The sequence below is a fragment of the Carassius carassius genome, chromosome 6 (assembly GCF_963082965.1).
Source record: "Carassius carassius chromosome 6, fCarCar2.1, whole genome shotgun sequence".
Classification (NCBI taxonomy): Eukaryota; Metazoa; Chordata; class Actinopteri; order Cypriniformes; family Cyprinidae; genus Carassius; species Carassius carassius.
In genome coordinates this window covers 8093107-8114258 of record NC_081760.1, presented here as the reverse complement: position 1 = coordinate 8114258, position 21152 = coordinate 8093107, and the positions used below count along the sequence as shown (strand labels likewise).

The following is a 21152-nucleotide window of genomic DNA, read 5'->3' as shown; positions in this document are numbered from 1 at the left end:
CATGTCAGAGGATTTTGATATAAGGGAAGAAGTGGGATTGTCGTGAATGGGTGTCCCTTATATCAGCTTGGTGAAGGTGACAACTAGGGATGTGCGATATGGACAAAAAACTTATCACGATTTTTTTATCAATTTTGCGATTTCGATTTTATTCACGATTTTGTCACACACAGACATGCTTTACAGTCATAAATGCATTCAGTATAAATTTGAAACATATTTCCAAAAGAAAACCAATGAGAGCTTTATCAAAAAGTTGTAACATGTCTCTAGAACAGACATAAGTCAAAATAATCACTAAGTAAAGATGTCAAACAAAATGTCTAGACATATGGCAAAAAATAATAATAATAAAAAAATAAAATAAAACCCATGTTCAGGGATTTATTTATTTACTGTAGCGGTGCCTCAGGTGTTATATGTTTTGCCCAATATATTTATTGGCCAAGGTTCACACGTACTTCGTCTGCAGTGCATATACAGTAAGTTATGTGTACATGGTTCAGAAGCAGCAACGAGAGCGCATTATTGTAAGGCGAAAGCACATTAAAATCATGCACGAGCGAATATATCCGCTCGCATGCAGATTTTCTTTGCTCTGTTAACAAAACCAGATTCGCGTGCTTAGATCATATTAAATCTTTTCGCACCTTTCTATTTATAACCTTTTCTGTTCTCATCTTTTAACTGCGTGCAGTGTGAATGTTCTGATCCGTTAACATGGGCTCAAAAAAAAAAAGGCTACGCATCACAGACAGTGTGTGAACCTGGAGTTAGGCATATGCCCAGTCTGCTCTGTTCTCGCGCTCCACTTAGGCGCTCTGCATCCTGATTGGTTCAGTTAACATACTGCGGGAGGCCGGGGCCACGGAAAATCGTTCTATAAAGCGATTTAGAATCGTACACACTCAAATCACGAAAATTTTCTTTCGATTTCGATTAATCGCACAACCCTAGTGGCAACCCTAGTCTCTGCTGCAGAGAAACACCCCTATAACAGCATATTACCATCTCCATGCTTTACTGTATGAATGCTGTTATTTTGGAAGGTGAGCTGGATTGGATTTCCACCAGACATATTGTTTGGTGTTGAGGCCAGATAATTAAATTTTAGCCTCATCTGCCTCAGTATCTTCATAGTGTATTTTGGCAAAGCTCAGTCATGACTGCATGTGGCCCGTCTTGAGTAGTAGCTTTGTTCTTGCAGTCCTCCCATACAAGCCAACCTTTTGGAGAATTTGTGATGACCACTCTTTGTCATAAATTCCTGCAACTGCTTCAGAGCTGCTGTAGGCCTCTTGGTCGCCTCTCTGACTGGTTTATTCCTGGATCTTTAATCCAGTTTGGAGTGAAGTCCCGATCCAGGGAGGGTCTGAGTTGTACCAAATACCTTCCACTTCTTAATAATAGACTTCACTGTGCTTCTAAGCATTGATAAAGCCTTTGAATTTTTTGTATCCATCTCCTGACTTGTGCCTGTCCACAACTTTATACCGCAGATCTTTTGACAGTGCCTTGCCACCCATAATTGATTGTTTGCTTCAGTTGCACTACCAAGGACTGAAATGCTCCAGAAAAACTCTGAGCTAATGGAAATGATCACAGCTGAAAGTCAAATGGTTTCTGTGCTATTGAGAATGCGATTAGCTATATCTGATTAAGTTTACAAGTCACTTTTAGCAAGGGGTTATCCTTTTTCAGATGTTATAAGCTGCACTGAGTAATTACAGCTGGATAAGACAAAAATTGTGTGCGTCTTCATTTCAGGATGCAAAGCAACAAAAAGTTATTATTTTAAAGGGGGAAGATTATTTTCTATACCAACTGTACATGATTACAACAATAACAAAGTGCAGTAAACAGTAAAGCTACGATTTATTATTATGATAATACATAAGAATGATATGATTAATAATACCAATTTGCGATATCAAGCAGGATAAAGGACTGTTTTGTACTAAAATAATTTGAAGCGAATGACACTGGAAACCTTGCATATTTAAGTGACAAATAGCGATGCCACTCTTATGTAAAAAGTTAGGGGGGTATCAATCCAGGAAAGCTTTCACTCTAGCACTTTTGCTGGGAAGTGGGCACTTGAGTTCGTTTGATGACAAGTTCAGTTCATTTCAGTTTGTGGTAACGTGAATGCTGTTTTTGAAGCTCGGATGCACAAATGCTAATCTAACCGAGCCCGCTTTAGAAGCTTGTGTATGGTATGATTTGTTGCTGATATGAACGCAAACGTCCTAAATCTTTGGAACTTTCACAGTGGATGGTGTTCTGTATTGGTGTTTTGGAAAAGATCCTAAGATTCAAACAACAAAGTAAAAAACTGAGGTGAGCAACGATATCCATTTGCTGCATTCTACTACATAGTCATTATCTAACAACAACTGCTGCTTTAATATCACATATTATGAAAGCAAAAGAAAAAACAAATATGACCATAAAACAAGGAAGTATGCTATAGGTTAATTCATTCACATGATTATTCGAATAATGTAAGAACTATTATTATATAAACCATGTTTTTGAGTCATAAACAGCATTGACATCAAGTTGATTGACCTCTTGGCAGTCATCACCAGGCAAGACCCTTTAACAGTCAGTAGTGCTAGAGAAACACGCTTATCTGAGGTACCTGCGGTGACAAAGCGTGGTAAGAACTGCTTTGATGAAACTGTGGGAGTGAGCTATTACAACTGGCAAAATATTCAAGAATTTCTCATCTCAGTTTGAGCGCAGATCGAATAGTTTCCCCAGCGTGACACAGCTTACTTTGACTGTCATATTTTTCATCTTTCATTTACCATTTTTGCATTTTATTGAACCAGCATGCTATCAGGGACTGCTGACATTACACTCCTTTTAAATAGTTTTCTTTTAAGACACACATTTCGACATAAAAAGTGTAAAAGCAACAAAATAAAATAGTATAAACCAACTAATTGTTTGATCAATAACAGATGGTGAGAAAGAATAATAGAAAGATATGTCATAAAAATAAGAAGAGTCAAACAGGTGGGATGAAAACTAGTAGTATATACAATCTTCTTGGCACATACAATACAGTTAATGGACATGTGAAAGATATCAGTTTGATTTCTAAGCAAGGTAATATTAAAGTCTCCTTTAAACGTTTAGCTATTTTATTACATAATCTTTAAACATAGCCTTAACATGGATTTTCAGAGATCAGATCACAGTCAGTCTAGGTAAAATAAGCTGATTGTCATGTGCATACAATATGAAATGAGGTATATATATATATATATATATATATATATATATATATATATATATAGTTCTATTACACCAGAGGCACAAAAATTACATGGTAACACTTTAAAGTAAGGGTCCTTAAGAAAAGTTAATGCATTAACTAACATTAACCAATAATGAGAAATACAGTATGTATTAATCTTTGTTAATGTTAATTGATAAAAATACAAATTTTAATTGTAAGTTCATATTTGTTGGTATCCATTTAATAATAGTAACAGATCCAACTTTTGATTTTAATAAGTAAATGCTGAAATTAACATTAACTAAGATTCATTTTTAAAACTAATTTTTATTGTTAGTTCATATTAACTAGTTAGCAAATAGAACGTTATGGTGAAGTGTAACCACTTACCACAGTGTTTCAAAGGATTGTTCTCTTAGAAATGAAAAATGAAGATATTCTGAATAAAGTAGAGTCCAAGCAACATCGGAAAATATTACTGTCACAAAGTGTGGAACGACATGAAATAAAAAAATCATTTATGAAAGGACTACCTTTTCTTTCTTTTTTTCTTTTTTTTATGAGTTCTGTTATTGAACAAATTGACACAGTTACTTAAATTACACAGTTGACTTAAAGGGGTCATATGATGCAATTTCAAGTTTTCCTTTCTCTTTGAAGTGTTACAAGCGGTTTGTGCATAGATAAGATCCCTAAAGTTACGCAGCATGATACGCAACTCTTAAAAAGACAGTATAAGTCATATAATCAGTAATTATGTCCCCACTGGATGCAACAAATGCCTTGCTTGTAATGGGTTTTATTGGCTTTGTCTCGTCGTGCCGCCGGGAGGCGGGATCACAGTATGGTAAGGGGCCAGAACGCTTTTTGAACCTTAAACCACATAAACACATTGCATTACATTAAATACACAACATAATGTTCTTGTTAGCTAAGTCATATGACCTCTTTAAAAATTGCATTGCAATGCACCCTGGTGATTTTGAGAACCTCACATTCGGAATGTGTTATATACAGTACACTGACAGATTCTTCAATTCACTCACACACACTTCAGATTTCTGCTTCTTTTATTTAGGTCATAATGGAGTGAGATATGTAATTAAGGAGCATCATCCTGTGACCTCTAGCCAGTTCTGTAGCTGCCAATAAGAGCAGAGCCTTAAACGCAGAGACAACAGATGGAGACCAGGTGTGTGTGTGTGTGTGTGTGTGTGCGGTTCACCTTTGGAGTCATGAAAAATTGTGTATTCATGTGAGTGAAAGTGGGAAAGGTGGGCAAGTGGTAAATGGACAGGTGTTTAGATAGACACAGGGCATGTCAGATGCTGTGCCCAAGCCCCAGGATTTGTACAGGCTGTGTGTGTGTGATACTTCTTTCTTTTTCAATCAAAAATGTTAATTTTATGTCAACTTTTACAAATGATTTACAATATACATAACACAAGCCACACAGTAAAACAGACTGTGATTAAAGTAAAACAAATGTCTGAGGTTGTGTAATATGGTGAGGGAAGCATCATTAAATTGTCAATCTAAATTGTCCAAATGCTCACAAATATGTTTGATTGTGTAATGTTTCAGTATGCAATATTCAAATCCATAATCTGCTTTTATCTATTCTTGTCGTAGAATGTATATTTTACATACATATTAAAATTTACAAAATCACAGACACATGCAATAGGAGATTATCATTGCTAGTATAGTAATGAGACAGTATGAGTGTGTGTGTGTGGAGAGTTAACAGTTCTGCTCAGTATACACTGCATACTGCCTCCAAATTTAAATTATAATTTGCAATAACAAACACTAGTATGCAACACTGTCACACAACCTCATTATACTACATTACTGTGATGTTTTTATCAGCTGTTTAGATTCTTATTCTGACGGCACCCATTCACTGCAGAGGATCCATTAGTGATGTTAAATCACTCCAAATCTGTTACAATGAAGAAACAAACTCATCTACATCAGATGGCCTGAGGGTGAGGAAATTTAGAGCAATTTTCCATTTTTGGCTGAACTATTCCTTTAATTCCCCAATTGCCATCCAGTTATCACCTTTACTTTGCATTTTTAATCCAGTTTTGTGAAATGAGTCGAGATGCAATTGTTAAAAATATCAGCTAATATCATAACCGGTTCATTCGCTAAACCACAATTTTATTTGGTAATGGAAGGTACCTGTATAATCAAGCGCACTGCAATGTGGGATACAGTACTCTGTGCATACTGCATATTTTGGCATAAGTAGTTCATGATAGCATGCACAGCACACATACTGTACACTGCAGAAATAGCATACTACCACACTTCTAACACTATTACAAACATATCCTGAGAAAAAGAGATGTGATTGTAGTGTTGAAATGGAGTGAGTAACTCCTTAAATATGTGGAATGTGTAGTGAAATGTAAGATAAGATAAGAGAGCTGATGGGAATAAAGGAAGAGACACCTTGACCTTGGTGGTCTTCTCTTCAGCTAGATCAGCAAGTCTATGTGGTTTGTGTATGTAAATAGGATGCAGGAAGATACCTGTCTGCCTGTGTGTGCGTGGATGGCTCTCTAAATGAATTGTTTAGAAGTTGCTTAATGGCCAGATGGCATACAGCAAATGAGTCAGAGTAAGAAATGAGTTTGCATATTTATGAAGCTTTTCTGAATAATTAATGAGATGTAAATGGGACTGAAGTTGATGGTGAGGGCAGTGATATGTGTAATGCATACCATACGTGTGTTTGTTACATGCAGAAAGCCATCAATGTTCTTCTACACCCCTGAGTATGAACAAACAAAAAGGATCAAGAGACAATTTTAATCCATTTCTTGTGTTTTTATCATTTTTATAGCTTTTTGTTTATAGTTTATTCATTTTTATTTCATCTTTAGTATATTATTACAAGTTAAACTAAATGAGAAATGAGAAATGGAAACTAGTTGAAATAATAAGTTTAATTTTTTTAAATATTTTATTTAGGTTAGCATTTATAGTTAGTTAACTAAAATAACCCTGGATTTGATATACTGATTCGGTTCTCTGTAATTATAATGAAAGTGAGAGTGCCGGTTTTTCTTGTTCTTTTCTTTTCTTTTTTTAAAGTTAATTATAAAATCATATTCAGAGCAACTTTTTTGACGATTTCTGGCTTTCTGATTTTAAACCCATAATCTCAATTTAGAGAGCAGCTTAAGTACCACACGAGCCTGGTGTTTGTCAAAACAATTAATTCAGCCCAGACTTTTCTCATGGGTGTCAAGAGAAAAACACTTTTTCATATAGGAAAGCAATATAAAAATCAAACCTTTGTAAATGCTGTCTCTAAACCGGCTTTTTGAATTGTCTTTTCATAATTTGTTTAACACAATAACATACTATCTTTGAATTATCTTACATCATTGATATATGTGATTAAATGCAATTCATTCAGTGAATTAAGTAAACAATAAATCCATAATGTTTTAGTGAACTGTTGTTTTCTCTAGAAACACAACTTTGTTTGTTTCAAGCTTGATATTACATCCAATTTTATATGTTTACTGTGGTCGACTGTCCCTCACTGAATTGGTTTCATTTTGTCTGAAAAGCATGACGAACGACTGAAGGACATCTCCAGCATCCTGCATGCGTGTGTGTCATGGTTTAAATCAGAGGGGGATGGGGAACAGCTGTAGTTCGGTGCTTCAGTGTACTTATTCATCGAATTCCCTGCTAGGCTGTTTATCCATATTTTGTTAGACACTAATTTTAGAAAGGATATGCTACTCTATTCTATCATACACACATATGAAAAATCAACTCTAGGACTTAACTTAAACAAATGCACACCATCCTTTGGGGGGCAGCATTTCACAACATGCAGCAGTTCTGTTTCTGAAACTAGATGCACATATAAGCAAAAACTTTAATGTGTCCGGATTTTTTAGCCCAGTTTTCACACATCTCACATCCTCATTTTTTTGAATGACTAATTGGGTGAAAGTGCTGCCCCTCAAGGAGAGAGAGAGAGAGAGAGAGAAGGAAGTTTGTCCTATTTAAGTGGACAGAGCTCTTTTGAAGGACATTGAGATACCCACACAACACACACACACACACACACACACAGAAAAGAAGCTGCTTCCCTCGTGCTGTCATGGTAACCTGGATAAATGATGAAAAGGTTTTTGTTATCTTGCTTCATTGTGCTCTGCTTTAGTATTTTGGCAATATTATCATTAAATTAGAATGCTAAATACTGCATATAATAAGGTGTGCTCTAAAATAACTCATAAAATAACAAATTTCACCTGTCAGCTTTTTTGACATCATGTGTCATCATGTCAGACATTGTCGTTTCCTCTCTAATGTTTTTCAGAAATAACCTGCATGTTGTCTATGAAAAGGATAAAGGGGATGATGCCAAACAATCCTTAATATCAATATAAAACAATGGCATATGGAAAATATGCTTGCACATACACTTATAGCATTACACGGATATTCTTTAAAATCTTTAAACGGTTTAATCGGGTCAAAAAAAAAGAAGAAATGTTTTTTTATATATCTGCTTAGATAAAAGCTTTCAATTACGCTATTTCAATTTTAGCATCTTGGCAGCATATTAAATTACTAAAGTAGCAGAAAGTTCTGCTGTTTGTTTTGTAAAGCGTGAAGTCAGGAAATGTTCAAAAAGTCTGTAAAACTACCAACAACCCTTCCTCTAAAAGACCAGGCGAAATGTATCTGGCTCACCGCATGAACATTGTGTGTTTGGTGTTCTATTACTTGGAGGAGAGCACCTTTGCTTTAGTTATATTTAAGTTATATTTGTTTTCCCCACAACATCTATATTGCTATATTTTGCCATTGGGCATGTATATTTAGATATACTGTATACTGATATTCTGGAATTGTCAGAATAATATCAGAAGAATGAAACACTCCAGTTTATTCCAAGTGTATTAAATATTGAATAAATATATTCTATACATTATTATTTCCAATAACAATACACTTGAATGTGACAAACTCTTAATTGCATGTACGATTGCACATGAAAGCAACATCACACAACCTGCCTGGTGCCCACGTTCTGATATTCGCAAAACAGCATGATTGCGAATGGGATGATACTTTTATATAACAGTTCAATAAGCGAGAAATTAGAACTGAATAACTTATATTTTAAACAAAATGTTGGCAGTCTTTTTATTCTGCAAAGCATTTGTGAGTTTTCGAGCAATACACAATAGTGGTTTTTGTTCCTGAGTGAATCAGCTTTTTAAAAGAATGGTTGAGGGGAATAATTCAGTGACTCACTCATTAAAACAGTTATTTGATTTCATTCTTGAATATATCAGTGTTTTGAATGAATCACTTGAATGATTCAGTGGTTCATTTATAAAGGCAGTCACTGTTGCAACTTACTGCTGTATCAGTAACCTTGCAGGAAGACTTCCAGTTTTGTTTTTTTCATTTTCGGTGGAATCTATTTTGAGCTCATTTGGGTTATATTATCTTTAAATGTTTTGCTCCTGGTTTTCAAGGATGAGTCACGTACATGCAACCCATTCTGATTTAAACCATTAGCAGAGAGTTGCATTAACTAAACTTAGTCTTTTAGATAAGGGAGTCCCAAAAAAATTGCAATGCTGTGGGGTCCTCAGGAATGGAAGGGGATCTAAGATTATGTCCTGATCTAGGCTGCTAACAGAAAAGTCAAAGGTGTTCATCATAAACTGGAGACATCTGCTACCATTGTGCTCTTGAGCAATACATAATCACAATAAACAGGCTGTCCCAGTGGAACTGTCACCACTTCTTATGTCATTCAGAATAAAATCTGCTTAATGTCAGGTAATGGATTTCAAACAATGTTTTCCATTCATGAAAAAATGCCTTTTGGGAAAGAAAGGGTATGACATACTGTAAAAAATTGCACATTATACAACTAACTGAGCAGGAGCCAAAATATACAGACAGACATACAGTAGACTGATGGATGGATGGACAAAAACATTTATTTTAAATCGGATTTCACTTTATTTTCAGACAAAATGTAGGAAAATAATTCAAGAAATGCTGATCAAAGTCAGTGAACTAGTACATTTTCATCCTCGTTATTTTAGCTTAGTTTTACTTTTTCTCATGAATGCAAATAAATGAATGAATGAATAAATAAAAAGAAAAAAAATAACTCCTATATGAAGGCAAGGCAATTGTCAAATACAAATCCAAATTTTTCTAATTCGTGAGGAAACATGTCTAGTGGTAATAGTAAGTGATACTGTTCCATGTGAACTCTGTTCATATAAAAAAAATATATTCTTATCCATGAATATGTAGCATGCAAAATCATTACCAGGTCATCCTTGCATGTAGCATAAGTCACAAAACTACAAGCATTGAATCTCTTTTGGTCTCATTGTGCATGCTGACACAATCATTTAACCGTTTTCAAGAGGGCAAAGGGCATTTACCTACAAAGCCCTAGTTAATGGGCTACTATTTGGAGTGTTTTTTTTTATTCCTTGTGTAATTTTATCTTTGTGTTGTTGACTAAACATAACAGCCAATAGCTCATATAACAGTATGATCAGACTACATTTTTTTTCGGAAAGACAAGTATTAGTTGGACTATGTTTGTGGCATTGTATATGTTTTGGTGAATTTGAAACCACACGCTAAAATGCTACTCTTAGTATTTCTGACATATAAGGTTTTGGTTTTATGTAATGTGCGGTATTATGATTGAGTATTATGCTAGTATGTGGCTCATAGAAGTCATTCATTTACAAAGCAACAACATTGGACAGATGCTGTATGTTTTGATTCACTATACGCAGAGTTATCCTTTTGGGAACCAAACTAGGCTGGTTGTGCTGAATGTATTGTGTTGTAAAAATTGGAAGTGATGTGGTTTAAAAAATTCAGTAGAAGTTGAAACAGTAGAAGAAAATATTTTTTTTTTTACATTTTCTGAAGAATATGTGAGTGGTGCTTGTCTACACACATCATATACTTCAATAGCTTATACAATCAATTTAATAGATATGGTTGGTTCTACTGTAAGTCAGCACTATTGTAAGGGGTCATTCATTTAGTTTTTAGTTTTTATTTTTAATGAAATTTTTTTCACCTGATGAAGGAAAGGCTAAGGCATTAAAACATCTGACTAAAGCCCAATCCCAATACCCCTCACCCCTTCACTTTCCCCTTTGTTTCGCGCGTTCATGTGAAGAGGAATAAAAAGGAATATGATAAACATTTGCTAATGTTATTGACTGCATGATAGTACCACAACATATTTTATTGATACCCACTGATTTGACAACATAAATACTAGTCCGGTGGCGAAAACTTTTAACACACATTTGAGTTTGTGATAAACATTGGCACATTTTCTTTGACGTAGGAGCTAGTGATGACGTATGATGACGTGTAACAGTGTAGTAGTGGCATCTCATTTCTTAGGGGAATATTTTCAGCCCTGCCCCTTGACACTCTGTTTCAAGGGATACAGGGACATATCAATACAATATCACATAAGCTGATATAAATAAAAACCATGATAGACCTGACATAACAATTCATTTTTGATAACATACAAATAAAAACAAGTGCACAAACCAATGAATAAACATCTATAGATCCCAATTTGAAATGAATATCTTATTGACTTTTTGTTCATTAATATACAGAAAATACCTAACCTGAAGTTTCTTATTACCCGAATAAAAAATGTAAATACAAAAAATTAATTTAAAAATCATTCAAGTTTGTTTTTTGTTTTTCTTAAATATTTTCTGCAGCAGAAATATCTGATTACTGCATATATGGTCAGTATTATGAGTGACACAGCAGAAAGCAGGAACAGTATGATATCAACAGAGTGATAAGAGTACCAGGGCATTTTGTAAGACTCTGAGCGTAAGTGAGCAGCACCTTTGTGCCTCATAACAAACTCAGTCCAGAAGATGGCATTGTCGAGAGGTTTCACTGGGACGTCCTTGTGAAGCCTTGAGAGCCTCTGCATGTTTTCCCGATAAGAGGGATCATAAAGGACCTCTTTGACAGTTTTAAGGAAGGCGTCCTTATCCACTGTGGCAAAGTCTACATTCTTGGCTACACCCCTTACTCTCATTTTTGCAAGATTATCAGGCTGGTCAAAAATCAATCCAAATCCAATGATTGGTACCCCATGGTAAATGGCTTCTTGAATTCCATTGGTACCTCCATGTGCCACAAAGGCTCTGGTTTTAGGATGACCCAGAAGATCATTCTGAGGCATCCAGTCCATCAGTAAGGTGTTGTTTCCTAGTGCAGATGGTCTCTTTCCTTTGTACTTCCAGATGATCTTCTGTGGAAGTTCTGCAAAAGCTTCAGCAACTGCCTCAGCCACATCATCGGGAAGTTGACCAATGAGAGTGCCCAGGGACATAATGATGACACCATGGTCACCAGAGTTCTGCACAAAGTCCTCCAGATCGTGTGGAAGAGGCTTAGATGGCTTGCACTGAAAGCCTCCCATGTAGACGATGTTTGGCATAGTGGGACGTGGGAATTCAAAAATAAAATCAACTCTATGGAGCCACAGATCAGCACTCTGAACTAAGGTAAGGAAGGACACTCCTGGGCCAATGAACCGTTCGCAAAGGGCATCATAATGTGGAGCAAAGAGTAAAGCACCTTGAGCTTCAGCTACAGTGTACATCACTACATTCTTCACTCTTTGAAAAAAACTCATGCGATCTGATAACTCCACCATTGGAAAAGGAACATAAGACAGTGGAGAAGGAGCTATCGCAAAATGAGCTTCACTATACATCGTCCAACGGATGTTGTAAACAATGGGCAGTTTCAGGAAGTGGCCCAAAAGAACGCCTCCAAACAAGAGTGGATCTGTAAGGAGCAAATCATACTTGGCATCCCTAAAGGACTGCATCAGCTGCTTGTCTTCCATCATACTGTTGATCATCTCACTTTCTGTTTTGGTCAACTCAAAAGTACTTTGCCACATCTCTATCTCCAGCTTCAGACGAGCCCAGATGGAACCTTCCCTCAGAATTTTCATAAGTCTGAATGCAAATGTCTCAAAGAATTCTTCATCGAATCCTCCAGGAGATTTTATAGTTATTGATGTGTAGTGAGGTGAGAATTCTTTAATGTACCAGCTGTCTGACATCCGGATGACAGTAATATTGTGACCTTTGGCATGAAGTGCTTCCACCAAAATGTTCATGTTGACCCAATGACTCCCATCCACTGGAAAGACAAGAACCTTCCCGCTTTGTACAACTGGGACAGTCATCAGCAGAAGGGCTATCAATATTTGGTCGCATGACCGAAAATTTTGTCCATTCATGGCACCTGTGGTAAAGTAAGGGAACAAGAACGATCCATTGAAAGACCTAAAACAATCAGAGCATGTAAATTATCTTCTATATTAACCACATAATAATCAATATCAATCATTTGCCACATATACTTTATGAATATGTTTTATCTTCTACTATTGTTTTGTGAGGGTATTTAATTTGACGACTGTCACTGAAGTTTTTAACGTTGCTTCTGAAATGCAAAAGTGGTCTTTTGACAAAGTGGTCTGAAATTACAATTTTGGGAAAGGAAAGCTGCACTAATTGGAAGATGGATGAGTGTTCATGTCAATAAATATATTAGTCATGTTTGGAGAAAAGCTTGAAAGACTTTTTATATTTGACAGTCAAATAAGTCTGGTTAACATTAAGGGCTATTGCTCCTAGATCTATATCCTTTTATATCAAGAAACGTTCTTGCCCATGAATATGTAGACTGCAAAATCATAACCAGATCAGCCTTTGGTGAGTGTAAGGTAATTCAGAGAAGTACAAGCACAGCTTACCCTCCTTCAGACTCAAAGTGTACGACAAGACACTTAAATAGTATGTGAGTGAAGTGTCATTCAGTCTTTAGTAGGGAAAAGAGCAATTCCAAGTGCAGGTGTAGTTAATGAACTACCATTCAACGTTACAACTGTGGTACAGTATCAGAAACCCTCTATCTCCATCTCTGCCACATTAATAACAAGTTAAAATATTTATATTTAATGATATTTTCTGCTTTGAAATCATGACATGCTAAATCATTGTCAAGTTGAAACATAAGTCATAGTTTCTCTTCTTTGGCCCCTGCTGTTCACCCCCTTACTGGTACTATTGCATGTGTATACTACATTGTGTGAGAAAGGGTTCATGCTCTCAAAGGAGCAAAGGGTATTACCTAAAGAGCTGGAGTTATATTTCAACTTTACTCTTGCCCAATGAGGGAAGAATTCACAGCCAAAAACCAAGGGAGTAAAGCATTAGATTTAGTTTCTAAAGCCATGTCTTTAGTTTATGGTTTTGTCTTAGCTGTGAACTTTATAGGTGGGGAGTTACTTTGGAGAAAAATTACAGACATCAAAATTATTATAAATAAATTATATAAGTACACTTTTTGCCATTGATAGCAGACTGCTTCTGGGTTTTTATTAATTACATGTATTGTACAAAAACACTTGTGTTATTTAATTGTGTTAAATACGCACCAACAGCTATTTCAGTGACAATGAGGATGCATTTATTTATTTTACAATACAGAACTTAATTTTGGAGATTGTGTTAATTTCTCTCTTTCTCTCTTCCTCTGTAATGAATAATAATTTGCCACTTGTTCTTGGTGTTCTTTGAACAGTGCAATATTGTTTGCGATTTTGATTAATGCTATAGCAGTAAATACAATCTCATACTCTTCGCTAAAAAGATTCTATTTCGTTCTTTGAAATAAATCATCGCTCAGCGTTAATTCCTTTCTGCTTACATTCTGCTTACAAGTGCTAGTAGGTGGCAACAAGTATTTTAGTGTGCTGTAAGTGTAAGAAACATTTATTTCAGATGCCTAACACTGACCACCAGCAAACATAGCATAGTTGCATTATAACATGGTAAGTCACTTTGTAAAAACTTTGTAAATAAAAAACCTTCTCTCATTATACATTAATTAAACATGCATCAGAAGAAAGTAATTAAAAAACTCACCAGGGTAAATGTCAGAATTCCCAAAAACTTCCACAACGTCCAAACAACTCTGTCCTTTTCCTACCAGCCTTTAACTTAAACACTATATTAAGTAAAACATTCATTAACCTACACTATTTAAACGTTTTCCTCCGATAACAAAGTACAATTGAGTTATGCTTTTTGTTTTTCAGCCAGTTACCTATTTTGTCTTTAAGTGCCCGGAGCGTCTCCCCCGTCTGCCTGGGTCTGAGTGATATGACTGATTTACAGGATATGGTTTCGGTTACATAAAGGGTTAGGGAGGGCATGATAAAAGGACTAGTCACTGTAGTGAACAGTGTTGCAATGGAATTACGTCATTTAATTGCAAAATAAATGTAACTGCACTCAAATGTAATCAAATGTAATTAAATTACAGATACTTATGAAAATGTTAAAGATTACAAAGGGGGTTACATCTGTATTTTTTTACCCACACCCACATACAGATTTAATTGATTTCTTTCTCAGATTGCATTGACTGGTCTTAAATATGAGACACCAATGTTTCAGGAGTTTAGGACTCAGAATAGGACAAGTTTACACGATAACTGTTTTATTTCTTATTTGGGTTTACGTATGTTTTTTTTTTTTTTTAAGATTAATTATTAGATGCCTGTGCATAGAAATGCAAATATTTGATTTAAAAAAGTAGCATAGCTATTAAACTATTTCTAGTTATGGTTTTAAATCTGTATTTAACCTCAGAATGATCTCAAAGTAAAAGAGGTCTTAATTCAAATGATGAAGGATTCTGAAAGTCTTACAGTAATGAGTGTTGAGTCCTGTAAGGTTAACACTGCTTTAAATGTTTCAAAATGATTCATATTTGCAAACATTTGTTAGAAATGTAGAAAAGTAATCAAATGTAATCAGTTTCATTAATAAAGTAATAAAAATAGTTACACTATGTATTACATTTTAAATAGGGTAAGTAATAAGGTAAATCTATAACCCATTACATTTCCAAAGCAACCTTCCCAACTTTGAAAGTGAAATTTTTCAATTTACCGTTTGTCTGTGGATCTTAGAGTTGCATGCATTTACACGCTTACACATGTTTTGAATTACACTTTAAATGAATAATATCTCTGATCTGAAGAATAACCATAGCAAGTTTGAACAGCTCCATTATTCTGCTTAGTGTTGGTTCATGCAGGTTCATAAAGTGAATAAGATTACTTGACGAGAAAGCCTGACACATCTATTAATCATACATATGCAGAGATTCTTTGTAAATGTGGTACAAAGAAAATAAATGTTGGAATAAAACTCCATTTGTAGCCTGCACCTCTGAACTCTCCATAAAGTTTCAGTGATTTTACACATGCTGTAATGTTTGAGCCTGTACTTCAACATCATTTAGCCAATAGCCTATCCTCTGTAGCCTATCCTCTGACCAGTATACCTCAACTATCTTTTTATTAAAAAAAAAAAAAATTATGCTGTCATCAATCAGATGAAATGATGTTATGGTTTTGGTGACAGATGCTCTAGAAATTTGGACACTGTCTGTTCTGCCTATTTGGAGCTCATTCAATTTGTTGCTACATTTTGCTTTGAAAACCCACACACAAAGTCTGATGTTATCTGATGCATAATATTTATTAATGCTATTAAAATGTAAACTCTTTTGTCATGTCATTTTTATTTTTGTTTTAACTGATCCCTCGTGTTCTCCTAAGTAATGCTCAACCATAAAATAATAACTTTTTTATTATTATTATTAATTCTCATTACTAATTGACTCTTCGTGATTATTTGCCTGAATAAAAGACCTACTGAAGGATCTTGTCACAAAATGGTTTATTTGCAGCATAAATTATTAAGTTATGATTACTTGAACCCTAAGACATTGTAATAATAAATTTAAAATAATAATGATAATACATTATATATATATATATATTTATAATAATAATGATAATACATTATATATATATATATATATATATATATATATATATATATATATATATATATATATATATATATATATATATATTTCTTAATCAGTATTTATATGTTGTAGTCCAGTAAAACAACATCTGAACATACTGAAAAAAAGAAGATATATTTACTTGAAAAAAAGGCATAAGAATTTCATACAATATATTTTGAATTTATAATAACAATATAGCTCCTTCAAAAGTTGCTTTCTCAAGGCACTTTCCAAGGAAGCTTACATAAAGGAAAACAATATAAGACAATATAATATAAATTCAACAAGAAATAAATCACAAAACAATACAAAAAAAAAACTAAACAAATTAAAGCAATCCTGAAAAAGAACGTTTTAAGAAAAAAAATTGTCAAATTACCTTCCTGGCAATTGCTTTTCTTGCTTCAAGCATAAATCTGACCAATTTTATTGAAATGTATGCTTTAAAAAGGCAGTTTGAAAGTGGGGTAGGATAAATAAACTGAAATTCAAGATATTTCTTTGAAAACAATCATCTTAATATCTTATGCAATTTTGTTTCTCATTTACATCTTGTTTTAAGGATATTTTAAAAGGAAAACAAGTCAAAAGATACTTTTTAAGAAACAGATTTTTGCAGTGAGTATGTAATTCTCTTTGGGAGAACCCGCTGCAAACCATCATTAATTTTGTATATCATGTTAATCTCTTTTCTGTACTTCTGCTTTCTCCTCGTGATATCTTGACATAATGAGGTATCTCTCATTTCCCGTGATGTGATACTATCACTTACTAAGCTTGAAATTCAGCTGGCATCCCTGGCTATCAATTAAAACGGCACAGTCTGCAGTAACCTCTGTTGATTAAGATTCTGCTGGTGTGTGGAAGGTTCCAAGTGGCGTAAAATTGGTTGGGGGTGGGTGGTTGATGCTTCATTTGTGTATTCAACAGATCTGATGCTTCTCCATGTGCTGTTTACCAGAACACTGTGTCATCTTTTTTTGTGTGCCATGCAGTCAAAATGAGTGGGCTGATTTCAATGTTAATGTAAATGCGTTTTCATATTTTTTCATAAAGCAAATCAAAAATCCATACTGTACATCATCTAATGCCTTGAAACTCTTGCAAGGGGGAAGTCGTGGCCTAATGGTTAGAGAGTCGGACTCCCAATCGAAAGGTTGTGAGTTCGAGTCCCGGGCCGGCAGGAATTGTGGGTGGGGGGAGTGCATGTACAGTTCTCTCTCCACCTTCAATACCACGACTTAGGTGCCCTTGAGCAAGGCATCGAACCCCCAACTGCTCCCCGGGCGCCGCAGCATAAATGGCTGCCCACTGCTCCGGGTGTGTGTTCACAGTGTGTGTGTGTGTTCACTGCTCTGTGTGTGTGCATTTCGGATGGGTTAAATGCAGAGCACAAATTCTGAGTATGGGTCACCATACTTGGCTGAATGTCACTTCACTTCACACTCAAATTGGTTATAGAATGAATATAAATAGTTTATTTATGAGAAAGATTAAACTATCAAACTATTTGGCCAACAAATATTGCATTTGTAGCATGGACACAGAGGAGTAAATGGCACAATGAATACTAAACAGGAATTAATTTAATGCTGACTACGTCACCCCTTTCAAGTAAGGGGAACTAAACACTAACACAGGTTCGTTACCATGGAGGGCAGAGACATGGGCATCATAATACAAAATGTTTATTAAGTTCACAATAATCAGATAAGACACTTTAAAACGACCAGAGTAAGATATAACTCAATAGGTTAAACAACTACAACTCAGTACACCACATACATGACTAGAATGACTAAGGCTTAATTGTAGCAGGGTAGGCCAGCCGTAGGAGTGATTATTCTTGACCCGCGCACAAACACACACACAGTGAGATAAGTGATCACACACACGGCAATCCACACTTTGTGCTCCAAAAACCACCAGGGTACCAGAACTATCCTCCCTGCTCAAGAGCCTAAAACATAAGAGAAACCAATTAATCAAAATACACCAAACAAAAGTTATACCAGAGCCTGATTGGAGACATATGGCATTCTTAAATTACAAATAAACAAGATTCAGATTAAAATCAATTGTCACTTAATAAAAAGATACACAAACAGAGAGTTTATAAAAGTAAATTACAAAATAAGCCAAATCAAACGTAGCAAGAAACAAATCAATAAAGAAACCAATACAATAAAGAAAACAATACACAAACAGTATAAAGGAAACAGACAAACTCCAAAACCAAAGAAACCACACAAACACGCTTATACAAAGCTGGTAATTCTAGGATGGGAGGGCAGGCCGAAGCACCCAGTCCAACACGTACAGTGTGGAGTTAGTTGGAGCAGCTACAACCAAGAGTGGGAAGGACTGATAAACAAACACACAGCAAAACAGCAACGTCGTTGTAATCCTGTTTTATGAAGGAAGTGATTGCCCCAACCCCTCCACAGGACGGAATGCTCCCAAAGATAGTCCTGCTAAAAACAATGATTCATTAACTTGTCAAATTTACTCATTAAGAAAGAGTGAAACTATACATACCAGATTTTGGTCAACAGGAGACACAAGTTATACAGTTGCTCACAGCACAATTCTCAACAGTTTATTTGAAGATGAACTCAAACCCAGCCGGGAATAATGGCAGCCTTACACACCACCGCAAAGCAGATGATATTCCAGCTACAATAAATGAATTTGGTTAATTGCCAGAGCTCTTGCAACATTAGCCAAACGGCTAACAACATACCTTTAAGCAGAACCCACACACACCAAGGGCGGAGCTAGCAAATGACGCATCCCAGGTAGCCTAATTGCAGCCTTTATATCAGCAGTACCATGTTCTGATAGGCTGTCGTTCTACTTACAGGGGAGGGAACTTTGCAATACTTCCTCCCATGCTACCCCAGAGGGTAGTGCTCAGTGTACTTAATGCATGCTTCATCCTACTGTGACTGGAATACAAATGAATACATATATATAAGTGTTTGGTTATTCACCCATTGATTTCTGAAACAGGTGATGTAACCAGGGGGTCCTTGAAAGAAACAGCAGAACACTCTGTGAAGTATCGCTCACACAAAACAAACAAAGCTTACACGCACTGTCGGCACAACTCTAGCACCTGTGTGCTTTCCCTGTGTTTTACTAGGCTACTGAACTGAATTTGGTCATTTCTGGCTTACTGATGCAATTTTATACTTTTCTGGGTCACTGCAATGTAATAGCCAAGATATGAATACATAAGAGTGAGAGAATAAAGAGCAAAAATACAGTAAGGAGCTTGACAGTACTGTATTTCTCTCAAATGTGGAAAAACAAGCATGCACATTTTTATTGGATTCAGTCATGCTGATTATTCCAAACCCACATGACTTCCTTTATATGTACACCATTCTTTCAACACACACACACACAAAAAAATGATGTTATGTTTTTGCCTTTCGATGTGAAATGTCCAGCAAGTGGTTTTAAAAGTGCATTTAGTTTTATTCAAAAACAGGTGAAAGTGATTAAGGCAATATTTTATTGTTTTGGTTGTTGTATGTATCACAGCAGTTCAGAAATGAAGTGTCTGGTGAGTAGCATTAAAAGGTTGTTGCGCAATGAAATTTCCACCTACATTAAACCTTACTGATACTTTTAACATAAGCAAACGTCGGATAAAAAGTGCATATGCTGAAGCAACCATGACATTCTAGATTGCATCTACAAGTCTTTGAGCTCTTATTCAAGGTACTCTTATTGAGATATGTTTCAAGGTTCACATACCAAAGCACTCTGCATTGCAAGTGCAGTGCTGTAACATGCGAGCTATCAAGCAAGTTTACTATGGCAGAAAAAGTTTATTCTGGCAGTCTTTTGAGATCATAATATAGTATTGTGCAAGAAACCATGCAAAAATAAGACTTTATTAATCGATAACCTGCCCCGTAATCATACATGTGCGTTTTTGGAGTTTTGCAAGAAATGTAGGTTGAGAGCTAATTTTTTTTTCAGTGAGTCAAACTTCTACACAAAGACCACAGGCTGTCAAGCTCCCAAAAGGAGAAAAAACACAATTACGTCCACAATATACTTCTGTGTTGGGAAAGATTTCACACACAAAAGCAAATTACCAAATACAATAATGTTAAAGTGATTAAGAATGAAAAATGTGAACTCGAAAGGTAAAACCTTATTCGAGCAAATAGATACCTACACTCCCGTCCTGCTGGTACTCTAGAAACCATTTACCGAAATGCACAACCCGATTCAAACTCATTAACCTGGCAATTAATATGAAGAAAGTTTACATTATTTAAGGTCACAGAAAAGATGGCAATAATGTACCACAGTATTTCAAGTTAATTTTACTGAAAGACACCTCTCCATAAGCACCCTGTTCATTTAATTAATAGTTAAAAGGACAAAAGAACAAACACAGAGAGTGAGAGAGGGTATGGTTAGAAAGTGAGACAACTCACATACAGTAATATGATACAACAACTTTGACTGATCTGAATCTGACACCCAGTAATCTCAGATTTCATTTGGATGAAAGGATGGTTGGAATGAAAGATGGCTAAATATCTAATTTCTAATCAGTATCAATCCAGTTTCTTGTTCTGCAGTAAGCACACTGGAGTGCTAATATTTCTAGGGCTGCCTCAATATCAAAACCATTACAGTGCACTGAAATGTTTCTTCCCTTGAATTTTTCAAGAATGCACCACCACCAAAAAAAAAGGCTTCTCACTGTTCACTAAACAAGTCTTATTCTGTATGTAATCATCCTTTATTCATAATATGAAACATTCCTGCAAGCTTATGCAGGAATAATGATTTAGAGATAGATTGAAAATTGAAAAATATCTCACTTTTTATTTGTATTATATTAATTTGCCACCTGCACCTGCAAAAA

At 35.3% G+C, this 21152-nt stretch overlaps 2 protein-coding genes across 2 annotated transcripts in view; one reads left to right on the top strand and one right to left on the bottom strand.

Annotated features, from left to right (window-relative positions):
* The window catches only part of LOC132142327 (protein ELFN1-like), a 69946-nt gene that overhangs the window by 29001 nt on the left and 19793 nt on the right, over positions 1-21152 (top strand). The gene's annotated exons all lie outside the window — the stretch shown is intronic.
* LOC132142326 (UDP-glucuronosyltransferase 2C1-like) lies at positions 10442-14525 on the bottom strand. The gene is made up of 3 exons (XM_059552121.1): positions 14293-14525; positions 10674-12604; positions 10442-10638 (listed from the first exon to the last, which is right to left on the bottom strand). Exon 2 carries the CDS (start codon positions 12597-12599, stop codon positions 11004-11006), a length of 1596 nt encoding a protein of 531 aa, XP_059408104.1. The 5' UTR covers positions 12600-12604; positions 14293-14525; the 3' UTR covers positions 10442-10638; positions 10674-11003.

Coding starts and splice junctions, on each gene's coding strand:
- LOC132142326 (XM_059552121.1), bottom strand. CDS start 12,599: ATGAATGGACAAAATTTTCGGTCATGCGACCAAATATTGATAGCCCTT.